Source organism: Lupinus angustifolius, chromosome LG11 (assembly GCF_001865875.1).
Source record: "Lupinus angustifolius cultivar Tanjil chromosome LG11, LupAngTanjil_v1.0, whole genome shotgun sequence".
In the NCBI taxonomy this organism is placed as follows: domain Eukaryota; kingdom Viridiplantae; phylum Streptophyta; class Magnoliopsida; order Fabales; family Fabaceae; genus Lupinus; species Lupinus angustifolius.
Window position 1 is genome coordinate 19,051,925 of NC_032019.1, and position 15,595 is coordinate 19,067,519.

The following is a 15,595-nucleotide window of genomic DNA, read 5'->3' on the forward strand; positions in this document are numbered from 1 at the left end:
GAAAAGTATTGAAACAAGAGGCGTGCCAAGACTATATACATTATGCTATTTGACTGGCCTATTACTACTACTACCTGTGATTCTCTTCCCTTGTTCTTCTTTCACCTCAATTCAATTTCTCACTTTCTTTTTCAATTCTCTCAAAATTGTAATGGGTACGTAAATCATCCTTCTTTCCTTTAAACTTCAAATATTTTTCCATTACTTTGGTGATTTAATTTGTTCTAAATAACTATAACTACTTTCTTTATTTGAAAAGGGAGCACAAATGAGTCATGTTATAAAGAAGCAAGCGACATTTCGGGTTCAAACAAGCGTTTTGTTGATCACATACTTCCTCAACTTCTACGTTTGTAGGAACCATATCTTATGTTATTTTGTAATGACATGATATATTAATGACTAATGATAATTGTTGTATTTGTTTCAGGTATGGATCATGTGCAACATCTAACGACTTTGAAATCTATGCCCCACGTGCTTCCTTTGAAGATCCACTTATGTCCGCACATGGGTATGTGTTCATGGGTATAAATTTGTTGGCTCACTCCTTTATATCATTCTATGTGTCAGGAGAAATAATTGGTCAGAAAAATATTTAATTATAGTATTTTTAATTTAAATAATTTTTTTCAAACTAATTAGAAATAATAGTATATGAAGTGGTACAAAAAGTAAGACAATAGATGTGATCTTGTATTCATTCATCATATTCCTATTATTATTATTCTCATTTTTACTTCCTAACACTAAACCCAGGGTTTTATGATTATTAATTAATGGAGTGGGTTAATACCCTATTAATATGCAATAGCACTTGGATCTTCTGTACTATTCTTTTAAGCAAAGTCACTATTAAGAATTATATACTTAATATATGGGCATTTTTTCTTATCAAATTTAACGTATTGATACTGCAGGATGAAGCAGATAAAATCAGCTTTCTATTCTATTTCCAAGGTATTCCTTACTTCATCTTCATCATTATTTTGATTCTTGCTTGGTCTAAGTGATGGACCAAAAGATTAAATTATGAGGCCATACATATAAAAATTCATAAAATGAAAGTTTAAGACTCTTCAACCTTTATAAAAATATATTAATTGTTAACTATTAATGTGAGTTAATGATTCTTAGACCTTTATAAAATATAAATGGATGATATGTTAGAACAATTAGTGAAAAAGGAAATGAATGAGAGTAAAGAATTAGAGAGAAGCTAGAAGATAAATCACTGAAGATTGATTGGAGAATGCATGTGAACTTTTTATTCAGAATTACATTCATTTAGCCACCATATAAGCCCATTTATGCAAGTTTTTATTTTTGGTTAACTAACATTAATCATCTAACAATAATAGAAACTCTTAACTATCATCCTAACTATTTGATTAACCTTTCAATACCCTTCTTTAATCAAAGAGTTACAATGCAACAAATACACAACACAACTAAGAATCTTCTATTCTATTTAAAACTAAAAACATTCAACATATTTCTTAACTTTTTGAATCTCTCAAACTTCAAGCCTTTTGTCAAGACATCTGCAATTTGGTTTTCTGTAGCACAATGAACCAGCTTCACCTTCTCCTTTTCAACCTGATCTCTTAGAAAAGGAAACTTTGTCTCAATGTGTTTGCATCTTCCCAGACTAACCAAATTCTTGATCAAGTTTATAGCTGATTTGTTGTAAACTCTTAGCTCAAACTTTCCAATTTCACCACACTTCAATTCCGATATCAAGGATGTTAGCCACAAGCCTTGCATGCTGCATTGTAGGCTGCAATGTATTCAACCTCACAAGTATAGAGAGCCACCACATCTTGTTTCTTAGAACTCCAAGATATAGGGGCACCAAAAATGGAGAACACATACTCAGAAGTGCTCTTTCTATCCTTTATCACCACACCAATCTGAGTCTGAGTAGCCAACAAAACACGATTCAATTTTCACTTTCTGATTGGGAAACAGAATGCCATAATGCAGAGTTCGTTTTAAGTATCTCATTATCCTCTTGGTTGCAATCATATGTGATTGCTTTGGATTGGCCATATGTCTGCTAATCACTTCTACACTATAGCTTATCTCAAGTCTACTATGGCAAATAAACCTAAGACAACCTACAATTTGTCTATAGAGAGTTGAGTCGGTTGGATTTTTTGTTTCTGCATCATTTGATCCCAGCTTTCCTTCAACTGGCACTGCTGCTGGTTTATAATCAGTCATATGAAATCTTTTCAACACATCTACAATATACTTTCCTTGATACATTACTATTCCTCTCTTAGTTTTCAAAAACTCTAATCCCATAAAGTAAGCAAATTCATCTAAGTATGTCATCTCAAACCTAGATTTAAGCTATCCTTTTAACTTCAAGATCTCACCTTCACAACGTCCTGTGATGACCAAGTCATCCATATATAAACAAAGTATAATTGTTTCTCCTGAAGTTGTTAAGTTCAGATAAACTCCATGCTCCACTTTGCATGAAGCCAATGAATTTCATAAAGAAGTCAATCTTTTTGTTCCAAGCTCTTGGAGCTTGTTTCAGACCATAGAGAGCCTTATTTAATCTCAGCATCTTGGTGTTGTGAAATCTTCATGCATGGGATACAACATTCCTCTATGGGTTAAGTGAAAGAAGCATATAAGTGGACATGACACCACATCTTGACCCAAAACCTTAAGGCATTAGGTCTATGGGTTCATCCACTTATATGCTCTTTAACTCATCCATTTTTGCCCAATGTGAAATTTCTTCATTCACACTTGGGATACCCAACATCTCCTCCTCAAGTGTGAATTCCCATTCGAGTATTGGATACACTAGAGCTCAGCTCTTTACCCACTTGCACCACTGTTGACTTATCCTTTCATCAACAGAACACGCCGCCTTGACCTCTCGTCATGAAGACTTTTGACACAAGGATCCCACATGGATCTACCGACCACTTGTCGCTTCAATACTCTGTTGAGCCGTCGAACCATCGGCTCTGATACCACTTGTTGGGAAATCTTCATCCATGAGATACAACATTCCTCTATGGGTTAAGTGAAAAAAGCATATAAGTGGACTTGACACCACATCTTGACCCAAAACCTTAAGGCATTAGGTCTATGGGTCCATCCACTTATATGCTCTTTAACTCATCCATTTTTGCCCAATGTGGGATTTCTTCATTCACACTTGGAATACCCAACATCTCCTCCTCAAGTGTGAATTCCCATTCGAGTATTGGATACACTAGATCTCAGCTCTTTACCCACTTGCACCACCATTGGCTTATCCTTTCATCAATGGAACACGCCGCCTTGACCTATCGCCAGGAAGACTTTTGACACAAGGATCCCACATGGATCTACCGACCACTTGTCGTTTCAATACTCTGTTGAGCCGTCGAACCATCAGCTCTGATACAACTTGTTGGGAAATCTTCAACCATGGGATACAACATTCCTCCATGGGTTAAGTGAAAGAAGCATATAAGTGGACTTGACACCACATCTTGACCCAAAACCTTAAGGCATTAGGTCTATGGATCCATCCACTTATATGCTCTTTAACTCATCCATTTTTGCCCAATGTGGGATTTCTTCATTCATACTTGGAATACCCAACACTTGGTTCCATCTTCAGTTATATCAAAACCAGGGGGTTGTGTTATGTAAACTTCTTCCTCAAGGGGTTCATTAAGGAAGGCACTCTTGACATCAAGTTACCATAGTTTCCACCCAAACCAGTTTGCTAAGGCCACAATTAGCCTTATTGTCACAAATCTTGCTATAGGTACAAAAACATATGTGTAGTCAAATCCTTAATTTTGCATGAAACCCTTAGCAGCTAGTCTTGCCTTATACTTTGAGATGTTTCCATCTAGTCTTAGCTTAACCTTATATACCCATTTTACTAGTATGGGTAGCTTTCCTTCTTGCAGATTGGCTACTTCCCAAGTATCATTTTTTTTCAATAGCCATAAGTTCCTCCTGCATTGCACTGAACCAAACATCTTCCTCCATAGCTTCTTGGAATGTGATTGGTTCAGTTTCTCTCATGAGTGCCAGATGGATTAGACCACCTTCATTGGTGATTGCATCATCAGGAAATAGTTCATACTCACTGAGCCTCATTGGTGGTTGTCTTATTCTTGTAGGTCTAGTTGCAGCATCAGTAGCAATTGCTCTTGGAGTTGAATTAACTTCATCTAGGACTTCATGTTCATCTAGTGTTGGGATTAGAGGAATTGTCTTCTTCTGCTCAATTCTTTTGAGAAGGTCAGTCTAAGAACTCATTTCCTCAAAGTGAACGTCTCTGCTAAACACAACTTGATTTGTCGTAGGATTCAAAAGCTTGTATGATCATATTGGATGATATCCAACAAAGATCATTAGTTCACTTTTATCATCCAATTTTCTTCTAATCTAATATGGTATGTGCTTATAATACATTGAGCCAAATACCCTCAGATGCTTCACTAATGGCCTTCTTGTCCAAACTTCTTCAGGAACTTGGTCATTGAGGATCTAAGTTGGACATCTATTTAGCACATAGGTAGCTGTAGAGACTGATTCACCCCATAGGTAGTGAGGTAGCCCCTTGCACTTGCACATACACCTAACCATATTCATAATTGTCATGTTCCTTCTTTCAACAACTCCATTGGTGCTGGAAGCTGGAATGACGTAGACTTTTATTCTCTTGGGAAAAAGAAGTCGATACCCTTCTTAATTCTCTAAATGATGTCAGGATCTTGCAGGATAGTGCTGATGGGTGGCTTTGGGTGCATGAAAAAGGTGGTACTTATTCGGTTAGAAGTGCTTACAATGTCCCGCTGAATAAGGATAATAGCTTCGATACTTGGTTTTATAAAAAAGTATGGGGCTCCAATGTTCCTCTAAAATTGAGATGTTTTGTTTGGAGGTTATCCGTAGATGGTGTTCCAACCCGGCTAAATCTAGTTAGGAGAGGTGTTCTGAGAGATGAAGCTTAAAAAGGATGCGTTTTTTGTGGAATGGTGGAAGAATCTATTGATCATTTGTTCTTCTCCTGCTCCTTCGCTTATGTTGTGTGGCAAACTATTTTCTCTTGGTTCGGACTTTCTTTGGAATAACTTCCTATCTCATTGATATTATTTGCGGTTAGGAAAACCATATCATAATCAGTAGATGTCTATCTGGTTTGTCACTTTTTGGTCTCTTTGGTTGGCAAGAAATAAGGCTATTTTTTATCATTCCCCTTGTCATCTCCACGAGGTAACTTTTGCTATTCAACTTCACTCTTGGAACATTCTCTCTACTCGATTTTCTCCATTCCCTTTCTCGTTCATGGATTGGGTGTGGAGCCCTTCAAATTGTTTGAATTGGCATATGTAATGTTGTTGTGGATAGGAGCACCACTTATTTTCCTAATGCTTTCTTTTTTAATATAATATATTGCTGATAAAAAAAAATAGATCTCCATACATCCATTATACAGTTCCATACTTAATCCCTTTTCATATAGTTGGCCTATACTGATAAGGTTTGTTTTCATATTAGGTACCAGCATCACATCAGTTATTAAGGTTTACTTGCCATCTTGCATTCTCAATGAGATATCTCTAGTGCCTTCTGCTGCCATACTAAATATGAGAAGTGGCACAAATACACATATGATGCACGGTTTCTTTTTGAGCATTACACCAAACACTCATTAAATCATTTTAATTTCATTAACAGTTGCACCCCTTTGGACTAAAATTTAACTTACAAGGAGTTTGCATATCCAACTTAATCCTTCAGGAAAATGTCATCATAGTTTTCAATGGTGCAACAAATTTCCAAATGATTTGAATTATATTTTAGTTTTCTACTCTTGTATCAACCTTTTCCAAATAATTTTATAAGTTGATAAAGGGTTTAATGTTTGCAAATTACTTATTTCTATGATGACTTGTCTAATATTAGATAAAATTTATGCTTTATCTTGTTCCACTCTTTTTTTCCCTGAAGGTTAAGCAAATTATAACTTCCTTATTTTCTCCATTTGCCTCAGGTATTTAGTGAATCAAAGATTGTGGAATACAGTATCCAAGAAAATATGGTTTCACCAGGACAAGGAGAGGTTGGTAAATCTACTATCACTTAATGCTGTATATACCATTTCTATCTTTTGTTCTTCTCATACTACAAGTGCTTTCTTCACCTCCTACTAGAATATTCAAATTCATGGATAATTTTGCATGCATGCAGATATTAATTGACAGTAAGCAACACTATAAATTCTTAGGAAAGGACATAGATATGGTGTCACTAATCAAGTTGTATGTTGAGGAAGGCAAAATTATTCGCCATGAGGACTGGTATGTACAAATTAAAATACATTGTTTCTTTCAATAGTAACACTAATTTCTTGGAATAGAGATCTTATGCCTAAGATCTTGTCTTATAAGTTGCATCGGACTAATAATAATAAAGCAAAAACAACAATAATGATGAATCTTTACAAATTTTAATTGGTATAACATATTTTCATTGATACGTGACAGCATATCAGACATGATCTGTGACAGCATATTTTTTATAAACTCCTTATGCCTCAAGTAAATATTTCTTCTATGTACGAAAAAGTAAATGTTTCTTCAATAACTCTTTAAACAAATAGGTGGGACAGAAAGCCAATTTCGAATAGAGAAACAGTAAAGGTGCCACTACTTGGTCGAGTTGCAGAAATGACTCGTCGTGGTTCAATGCTGGCAACACATGTATTTATGAGGTTTGGTAAGGACCCAACTATGTGACTACAAAAATTCAGTCAAAATATTGAGATTTATACATGGTTCTGTATATGATAGATATTTTTACTTGACATTCTTATCAAGTCTATAGTTACCACGTTTATTGTGCCTTTAGTGAATACTAGAATGCTTAATTTTTTGTATGTAGCAATTTGCAGAACTTGTAGTTGCATATCTAGATAAAGTGTGTTTACTTCTTAGTGTATTCATAATTCAAATATGCATAATATTACTATCTTTATTCTTCTGTTTCTACGTGTGAGTTACTCATCTGTTGAAATCAGTATTTCCAAGAATAACTATGTATGGCAACAAAAACTGATTTCAGGAACATTGTTTTAAATTGCACTCTGAATGTGTAATTGCAGTCTCCAACTGCAATTATGGTCATATTTTTCCGCAATTTTCACTAATTTGGTAAATAACATAACCACAATGGTGGTTATGTTAGTTGTGTTATGGATTGGTCACCAGTTAGTTGTGTACATTGTTTGTGTTTGTTCAGTTCTCCCAGAGATCAAGATATGATGGAATATTAGCTTTGGAGAATGAATGATCTTATATAGCTAAAAGATAAGCTTTTGGGCTTATCTTATTGGGTTAACTGGGCCTAGACAGTAGTGTTCATTATTTGGTTATGATCAGCCTCCACTAGTGAGTTATTCAGTTAGTGACTGACTCCACATTGTGTATCATGATTTATGTTTGGTTAAAAAAAATATTTAAGTTAAAATTTTAATTATTAAGTACTTTTTATGGTCAATCACAACTCATAGCATATAGAGTTACACAAATTGTGAGACAGAAAATGTGCTCATTGAAAATTACATATATGGTTGTTTGAGCAGGGATTAAAATTTTTAAAATGGATTGAGTTTTAAGAAAATGATTTTTAATCATTATTATGTTATATTTATAAAGGAATAAAGTATTTCTAGGTATAAGGAAATAAGTTACTCCTTGCTGCCATTAAAATTATAACATGTCTTATTAAAACACTTTCTATAAAAACATTTCTAAAATAAAACAAATAGTACACATGTTATATTTTTACTAGCTGAAGGAGATAAATAATCTCATGATATAAGGAGATATCTTATTCACTTTTTATAAGAGGTGTTGAAATTTTAAACCGGATGAAAACAGATAAACTCGATCTTGTCATACATATGAAATTGGTCCATTTGAACCGTTGAGTTGTACCATGGGGTTAGTTAAATGTGGGCATGAAGTTTACCACAACAATGGTTAGCAAAACCCTCATTAATAAGATACTACTACATCTTTCAATTCAATCAATCACTTAGATTGAAACAACTACCTTGTGTACTATAATTGAATGGATGATGAATACAAGTTCAATATTAAAGGTCCAAAAAAATCTTTGTAAGTAGCATATCCTATCATATCATGCTTAACTTTTTCCTCACAACCTAGTTAACTTTCATGGCATCCACACCCTTTTTGACTAGTCATCTCCAATGCCTTTAAAAGAGATACTATTGTTCCTGCACAACATTCCCCCCACTAACAAATTTAATGGATCCATTAATATTTGTCCTTAGCTAGTTGAAGGATCCAAGGTCACTCTGCCATATAAAAGATCCCACAATTATAAACTGATTATTGGGAGTTTTAGATCCAACAAGTCCCTTACTTTCATGCAAAAAAAATCACTTGCAATAGAAAGAAGAGAGAACCTTATAAAGGGTAGTCTTCTAAGTATAAAGGGTATACATGCATCAAAACTTTATTGTTTTTTTTTCTTTCCTAAAGACTGCAAAAGCTATGGTGTGGAAACTTTGTCTTCATGCCAATCTCATATGCCACTATTGCATCAATAGTGTGGAGTAATATGGGTTGTCTAGGGTGACAAAGAAATGCAATATTCAAAGTAAAGTAGAAAAGTTGCATTGCCTTTGGAAAGTATGAAAATTTTGAATGCTTTAGAGGCTTAATGACCCCTTAAAAAAAATACAATTAGTGGGGTCATGCTTTTCATCAAATTCTCTTTAACTTTAACTTTTTTTTCTTATGTAATGATTCATAGATCATGTTTGTTAGATTTTAAAGTGGTGGAAACGACTGGTTCAACATCTAAAGAACCTTTTGGGCTTAGGGATCTGTCCTATTGATAAGTTGCAAATTAACAACGCAAAAATTAGTAAATTAATATTGTATTTAACATAGGTCCTGTTTGGGTGGTTGGTATTTTCAAAATCAAATTTGTTTTAAAAATTTTGAGCTGAACTAATTTTGATTGCTAGAGTTACGAGTTATAAAATGTAATTTCTCTTCTTCACCATGACCCTGTCAAAAAAACTTTTCCTACCTAAATAATAATAATACAACCTTTATTGATCTCATTGAATTTTCTGTTTCCAAAAAAAATACAATTCAGTAATTATCATATACTATCATTTTTGAGTTATTTCACATGTTAAAACCATGAAAGATTTTTCGTTGAATAAAATGTTTATATTGAACCCGTGTAAACTTTTCTAGAGATAAACGGTACAAATAATTCCATGATTTAATTTCATACGTGAAATTAGTTGTTACTGTTAAAATATGAGTTGATTTTATCCTTAAAGATGACCCATGGGATACACGATTGAAACAGTGCGAATTTTATTTTCTCCCCTCTCAACTTATTTCTATATTAACCATAACCTAAATTTTTTTAAAGCAACTCCACTTAACTATATTAGCCCATTACAGATAGCGTATTTAATTTGCATTATAATTCCTTGATTCAAGAACCTTATTATATATTTATAATATTTTATGAAACAGCAGCGATAGCCTAATTTAATTGTTGCTTCATATGACAACATTTGATACACATTATTTTCCAACTTTGATCAACTTGCTCAATTGATCCTATAAATTAAGTTTTAGTCACCAAGAAGGTGTTGATCTAATAGTATAAAGCCTCACTAAATTTTCAGATGACAAAAAATCAAATATTTAATTATGAACGATATTTATTAGAAGATATAATTGTGTATCCAAAAGATATTAGTTCCTTTAGAGGGTGAGCGTGAGAAATATTATGATAGTCCACAACAAAAATTAAGCTTTAGTCTAAAAGCTTTTGTATGTGATTGGTGGGATTAATTCAGTACTTTTGTCCCTCTTCAAGAATGCAACCTTATAATGTGAATCATTATAATAATGACAGAATATTAATATATATAAAATAGGCATAGCACCATAGAGAAAAAGATCATTATCACCTAGAATTTCATAAGATGTTAATATATTTGTTTCATTTCATACCTCTCTAGTTTAGTATAAATTAATGAAGATGAGGACAAATTAAAGGTGTATGGAAATGATTTAACATATGTTAAGAAACTATAAAGGTAAGATTTGCAAATTGAGAAAGGGATTTGTGTGATATCATAATCATATTGCTCTAATGGGTACAGTACTCGAGGACTTTTCCCTTATATTGTGACAATTGACAATAGCCTGCAATGGTGCACGTTTTATAAAAATATATTTATAATTATAATTATTGATGACAATAACATAGTGGATTGCATGAGAATTGATTTCTGATCCATAATAACTTAGCTTACTGCCTTCTTTCTTATAGGTGGAATAAAATAAGAATATCCATTTAAGTGAATAAAGTATGTCCTGCTGTGAGGAGAGAAATTATCTCATTATATCCACTCATTAATAGATACTTGTGTTGTTTTACTTTTTGCTTTCTTATTTGTTTTAAAAATAGATAAAAATAATCATGTGTCATTGCCTAATTGGTATAAAGAGAGAAGTTATCTCCTCACACCAATTCTTTATCATCTACTTTTAAATCTATTTCCCTTGAAACCTATCTATCAAGAATGAGAAGGTTGGAATAGTGTTTTAGATTAAATCAAAAATTCAAGTGATACATGTTTGATTCTCCTTAAGCAATGTCTCGGGTTTGAGTCTCGTGGATATAAAAAATACCCGCTGGGAGAGTTAGTCCCACATACCTGTGGATGTTCTCGGCTCGGACAGGATTGTTTCCAGTACGATAATACCTATGGGAAACCAAAAACATTACACCCATAATTATAATTATAATCACAATATTATGATTTAAAACTCTTTGTTATTTTATTGTCACTATAATTAAGTTCACATTTTTTACAATTTAAAACATGGTTGTAGTTATATTAAAGGTATATTTGCGAGTAAAATGTTAAAAAGATTAAAGAAAATAAAAGGTTTTAAAACCATAAAATATATTTATGAGATCCTCAAATTTTATATTTTGCATTGAATGTGTGTAGAAGGGGTTAATTATTTGAATGTATTTGAATAAAAAATTAAAAATATCATCATGATTGAGTAAAATGATTTATTTCGTTTCACCAACAAAGAAATCGATTAGTTTCAAGTAGTTCTAGCATTGGTCGTGATTTAGTTAAATAAAAAGTTATGTGTCCCATTAACAGTGAAGAAAATGTTTTATTTCATAAGCATAAAAAAGAGTGAAGAAAATGATTTCTATTAGTGCTATTATCTTTGAGAGTCATCTAAGATTTGAGACCCTACAACATTGAAAAGAGAAGTAACTCAATCTTTTTTTGGAATTAAAGGACATTAGGTTTCTTGTATGCTAGGGAAGGCACATGAATTTGGATTAATTCACTGAAAATTTATCGCTAAAGAAAGGTCAATTGATTTTTAGTCCCCTTCTTTGTCTCTATTAAAGCATGAAAGATCAACTTATTCCTATCTTTAAAAAGCCTTTGTTACTTTCCTAGCTAGCAGATTTTAGCAAGTTAAGTTTGGTTACAATAACTTTCTCTTTTAATCTCTTTTAAGGAAAAGAAAAAAACAAAGGAAAAAGGAATAAGAATAATCCATTTTTTGAGCTAATAATGTTTTAAAGAAAGCTCAAGAAAAGACATGTTTTATTCTGATAGGCCAGTATCAACACCTTACTTACATCTAACAATGTACCACAAATTTTGAGTTCTTACTTTTTTAATCAATTTTTATAGGGGGAGGTTTTTTATAGAAGGGTGGAAATATTATATTGTACTCAAAATTCATGTTTTATGTCTCACAAAGCTTTTAATTATATTTTAAATATAGACAATTTACATGAAAGAAACTATTAACTTTTGGGTTTATACACCCCATCTTATATTACAAAAGTTTAAAAAATAAACAACAAAACGTAATTTTAATAAAAGCTAGTTTACTCTCTTGATATTTGGGTAATTTGTAATTTATCCGTAACATTTGCAAAAGTGTATTATGATTTTCAAATTTTGATCCATTAAATGATACATATAATTTTACTTTGGTCACTTTAAAGTGATTTCAAGAAACTTTTTAGTTCTGATATTAACAAATCGTTCATCATTGATTTGTTAACTATCATCGACTCTTATAGACAAAAATAATACAAATCAATAGTGAATAATGTGCTGACAGTGTAAAAAAAACTCTATTAATAACTTTGATTCCTGACGTTGCTATTGAACTTATTCTGTTCATGATAGAACAATTTTGAAATGAAAAGCTTTTGACAACTTGATTCTTCTTTGTAGAATGTTTAAGTTATGAATAAATTCCATCATTAACCTTTACAAGACCTTTAAAGTCTTATTTCATATTTTGATAAAACTAATTTGCAAGAAGTTTAATGTTCCCTTGTATACACTTTTATCTTTTTTTTAGTTTTTTATTTTATTTTTATCTTTTGTAAACTACTCTGTCACCAATAAATTTTAAACTATAATATTTAGAGTAAATTACATTGATACTCCTAAGTTTTAGTGAAATTAAATAAACTACCCCTCATTTTTTACACCTAACGGACCCCTCTTTTTTATACATTCGTTACACTAATCACCACTGCACGAAAAATAAGTGTAATCTTTTAAACAAAAAATTTGATAAATGCAATTAAGTTAAACAAAACATGGTATATTGTGGAGACAAATCCAAATAATATATGAGTTATACATCTTTATTATTTTTGGTTCGTTACGATACAATACAAGAGCGATTTAAACAATATCTCTTTAGAATTGTTGATGTATTTTGTAACAAAAAATAATGAAGAAGTATTAACTAATATATTATTTGTATTTGTCTCCACAATATATCATGTTTTGTTTAACTTAATTGTATTCATCATATTTTTTGTTTAAAAGATTACTTTTATTTCTTATGCAGAAGTAAGCAGTGTAATGAATGTATAAAATCTAAGAGTTTTGTGTAGATGTAGAAAAGAGAAGAATGTTTAATATAATTTCATTAAAACTTAGGAGGTATAAGTATAATTTACTCTAATATTTATATATACTGGTGTATAAAGATTTATACATATATTATATCATTTGGATTATTTTTATTGAATAATCATAGTAGTTAAATATAAATGATAAAAATATAATGATATGTATAAAACTCATATAGTCTTATCACATACATTTTTTTTTAAATTTTATCTAAATTTGCAACTACTTGTGTATATACCCTTGATAGTAGTTAAGTGATAGGGAGCTAAAAATATATTATTTATAATAAAGAGTTCCTTGGTTAGCTAAATTTAAACTATGGCCAACGCCAACTGTTAGGAATAACGCACTTCAAAGCAATGAAGTAAAAAATCACATAAGTGTTTAGGTCCAAGTTTTCTTACTCTTATATATTTTTTACAATATAATATTTCTTTTATTAATATATTACCCATACCTGAGATAAAAAAACCGTGGCAAATTTAGATATAGCTAAAAATGTAGGAGACGAATAGAGTTTTCCATGTCTTATATATTTATATGTTAAAAAATAATACATAGATGATGAATAATGTTTAATAAAAAAAAAATTTACCACATTTTAATGCATATTTATTATATTAAAAAAATAACTCTCATATAATAAAATCTAAGAATAATAAATATATACAATCTTACTAATAAGCTCAACCCTCAAAACTAGAGGTACAAAAACTAATAATAAATTAAAGGATTAAAGAAAATGATGGAAAATAAAGCCAAAAGAAGGTAAACATGTGTAGATCACTTTCAAGTTTCAATATGTGATGCAATTATTTTTTGATTGCAAAATAATATCATCATATGAATTATCATGAAAAAAATATAACATTTAAATTTTATTTATTAATAATTAATTTATAAATGATATATATCATTTTAACTTTTATAATCATCTAGATTTGATTGAAAAATATTATTTTCTATTTTTATCATAAAAGCAAATTTAATATAGTTGGGCTTGTGTTTCTGAAACAGAACAGGTTACACAGAGAAGCATGACATTCATACCATTCTATATCAGGAGGATATCGTACTATTGTTACAACTTTAAACTATGCTCAATATCTTTCAATTTCATTTAAGGAAAAGTTCTAAAAACTCCTTAAACTTTATGTGTTTTGTAAGTAGACATTGTAAACTATTTTTCTTCTTAATTATTCATTAAACTTTAATTATTAGGGAAATTGGTCTCTATGTATATAAAATTTTAAATTACATTTAATATATTTATTATTAACTTCCATATTACATATAAGATAGAATATAATTACTTATATTGTATATAATACAAGGAAATATTATGTGATATGTATCCCAGGATAATGTCCACTCTAAAAAAAACGTGTTTCTTTTCATTATGGCCCGTATCTATGTGACTATTGTGCGTTTAGGCATTGTTGCCTTTGCTTTGTTTGCTTTGGCAGACCCACGTTGGAAAGCTACAATTCACCCGGGACTCAATGCTAAAGTGTCTACTGCACCATATATAATGTTTGTGTTGAAAAAGCTGAAGAATAATAAACTACCATTTTCTATTCGGTTTGTATATTTTAATCTTATGGTCATGGAAGATTATTAGATGATATGATATTTGCATAATAATTGAATGAACCTACAAGTATTTTCAAATAGATAGCTTTTATTAAATATTTCGTTATATTTTTATCATTGAGGTACTTTGATATCATTATGGTTTCATTACTCTTACATCATCTAATGTGTTAATTCCAATTTCAGTGTTAGTAATTTGAATAGCATGTATGTAAGGACCAATTTTACTAATAGTTAAAGTTTAAGGGGTAATTAAAAAGAAAAAATAATTTATGATATTTACTTGCAAAACAATCAAGTTTAACGTGTTTTTGTAAATTTTCCCTTTCATTTATGAATAATCTTCCACAATAGGTACATTAAGATTTGCGTTACTCCCAACAAAATCATGGAATGTACATAATTTTCAAAAATTGTTTTTAGTTAATATAAAGATTTATGTACGTATCCATTAAATAAAAAAATGAATTAACAAAATAGCATATTTTTTAGTCTTTTACAATTTTTTGTAACTATATAAATCTGAGTATTGTTGTATACCTAAGTCTTTTTTATACCTATTTTAATTTGATTAATTAATAATAATTGATTTTTTTGGAAAAAAATGAAGAAAAAAATAACTATTTCTTAAGGAATTCAAGAGTATTATATTGTCTATATCAAATTGAAAATTAGTAGCATTATTGTTACTGATCAATAAAAAAATTATAAAAAAGAGGGTTTATCATCAATCATTTATTTGAATTACTTTTATTTTATAGTCAATAATAATTAAGAATAAATAGTAGATGATACAACGATAGTGTAAAAAAATTCTTACACCGTTAATGTATATATCTTTTCTTCTTCTTTTATTCCACAAGTAGCTAAGAACCACAAAACATGACCTTTTGATTATACATAAGAAACTAGTAACAAAGATTAGCAAAATAAAAAGTTTAATGATTATACAACTTGCTTATAATTACA

At 30.6% G+C, this 15,595-nt stretch overlaps 1 protein-coding gene and 2 long non-coding RNA genes across 3 annotated transcripts in view; 2 read left to right on the forward strand and 1 right to left on the reverse strand.

Annotated features, from left to right (window-relative positions):
• Positions 1-6,968, forward strand: LOC109361270. The gene is made up of 7 exons (XM_019606671.1): positions 1-155; positions 260-353; positions 431-514; positions 921-960; positions 6,032-6,100; positions 6,229-6,338; positions 6,641-6,968. Exons 1-7 carry the CDS (start codon positions 152-154, stop codon positions 6,774-6,776), a joined length of 537 nt encoding a protein of 178 aa, XP_019462216.1. The 5' UTR covers positions 1-151; the 3' UTR covers positions 6,777-6,968.
• Positions 6,670-15,595, reverse strand: part of LOC109361271 — a 17,622-nt gene continuing 8,696 nt past the window's right edge. Inside the window, exon 4 of the long non-coding RNA XR_002109282.1 lies at positions 6,670-6,768. This is a non-coding gene — a long non-coding RNA (uncharacterized LOC109361271). The remainder of the gene's footprint in view (positions 6,769-15,595) is intronic.
• The window catches only part of LOC109361272, a 12,793-nt gene continuing 12,434 nt past the window's right edge, over positions 15,237-15,595 (forward strand). Inside the window, exon 1 of the long non-coding RNA XR_002109283.1 lies at positions 15,237-15,345. This is a non-coding gene — a long non-coding RNA (uncharacterized LOC109361272). The remainder of the gene's footprint in view (positions 15,346-15,595) is intronic.